Source organism: Humulus lupulus, chromosome 7, assembly GCF_963169125.1.
Source record: "Humulus lupulus chromosome 7, drHumLupu1.1, whole genome shotgun sequence".
NCBI lineage: Eukaryota > Viridiplantae > Streptophyta > Magnoliopsida > Rosales > Cannabaceae > Humulus > Humulus lupulus.
The window spans coordinates 82,541,122-82,542,409 of record NC_084799.1 but is presented as its reverse complement, the minus strand read 5'-3'; the positions used below and the strand labels follow the sequence as shown (position 1 = coordinate 82,542,409).

The 1,288-nt window shown below is 40.5% G+C and overlaps 1 protein-coding gene across 1 annotated transcript; it reads left to right on the top strand.

The window, feature by feature from the left end:
• Positions 1-228: 228 nt before the first annotated feature.
• Positions 229-936, top strand: LOC133791921 (uncharacterized). Its single transcript, XM_062229828.1, has 3 exons — positions 229-330; positions 418-522; positions 634-936. Exons 1-3 carry the CDS (start codon positions 229-231, stop codon positions 934-936), a joined length of 510 nt encoding a protein of 169 aa, XP_062085812.1.
• The last annotated feature ends 352 nt before the right edge of the window (positions 937-1,288 follow it).

Genomic DNA, 1,288 nt, shown 5'->3' with positions numbered 1-1,288 from the left:
TGTGAAATTTGTGGGGGTCTACACTCTTTTGATCAATGTCCTTTAGGTGATCCTAATAATAATCTTCCGATGGACCAAGCTTAGGTTCAAGTAGTGGGAAATTTTCAGAGGCCTTTCAACAACCCATTCTCCAACACATACAATCCTGGTTGGAGAAATCACCCAAATTTCTCATGGAGAAACAATCAAGGGCAATAGTCACAACTTCCGGGCCAATACTAGCAGAATATGCCACAACAACCCATGAATCAAGCTTCCTCCTCACAGCAACCCATGCCACAAGTTCAACAAGAAAAGCCCAATGAATTGCAAGCAGCTATGTTGACACAAGTGGGGCAGTTGGAAAATATGTTGAATAACAGACCTTAAGAGAATTTGCCTAGAAATAATGTGGTGAATCCCAAGAAACAATTGCAGGCCATCACTTCGAGAAGTGGTAAGAAAGTTGAACAATCTGTGCCTAAATCATCTGTTGAGAAGAACGAGGAGTTGGGTGAGAAATCTGGTTCTGAGAGAGAGAAGGTTATTGAAAACCATCCTGCTACAGAATAGGCACCTTTAGTTGTTATTGTTGATTCCCCACTCAGAATCCCATATCCTCAAAGACTTACGAAAAACTCTCTTGATAAACAGTTTTCTATGGTCTTAGAGGTGTTCAAAAAGTTACACATTAACATCCCATTCACTGAAGCTTTTGAACAGATGCCCAGCTATGTAAAGTTCATGAAGGAGATTCTGTCCAAAAAGAGAAAAATGGAGGATTACGAGACTGTAGCTTTGACAGAGGAATGTAGTGCTATTCTACAAAGGAAGCTTGCTCAGAAACTGAGAGATCTAGAAAGCTTCACTATTCCTTGCACTATCGAGAGTGTTGAATGCAAGCATGCTTTGTGTGATTTAGGGGCAAGTATTAATTTGATGCTTGTAACGTCCTGAATTTTTCATTAAGGCTGAGTGCCTTGGTTACTATGCCTGGAGAGCTTAATTGGAATTATATGTGTCATTATGGGTTATATGGATGATTGTGTGACATAAATGACTTGTGTGGTAATGTGATTAGACATGCATGTTTATGTATATTAATTGTGCATGTGGGCCCATTCCTCTAAATAGAGGCATGTTTGTAATTTTGGCCCATTGAGGGCATAAATGTAATTGTATATGTATTGTGAGTGAGACCCCAGTGTTATGGGGATATATTTGAGATGTGTGGTTCGAGACGATCCTAGTGGGCTGATTAGCGGAATAGTCACAACGGGGTCAAATACCCGGCTTAGGGTGAGCGCAA

Bases quoted from the DNA above. Each gene is read 5' to 3' on its own strand.
- LOC133791921 (XM_062229828.1), top strand. From the start codon at position 229: ATGCCACAACAACCCATGAATCAAGCTTCCTCCTCACAGCAACCCATG. The intron at 331-417 runs GTGGGGCAGTTG...AAACAATTGCAG, and splicing joins AAGCAGCTATGTTGACACAA to GCCATCACTTCGAGAAGTGG. The intron at 523-633 runs GTTATTGAAAAC...CTTGATAAACAG, and splicing joins CTGGTTCTGAGAGAGAGAAG to TTTTCTATGGTCTTAGAGGT.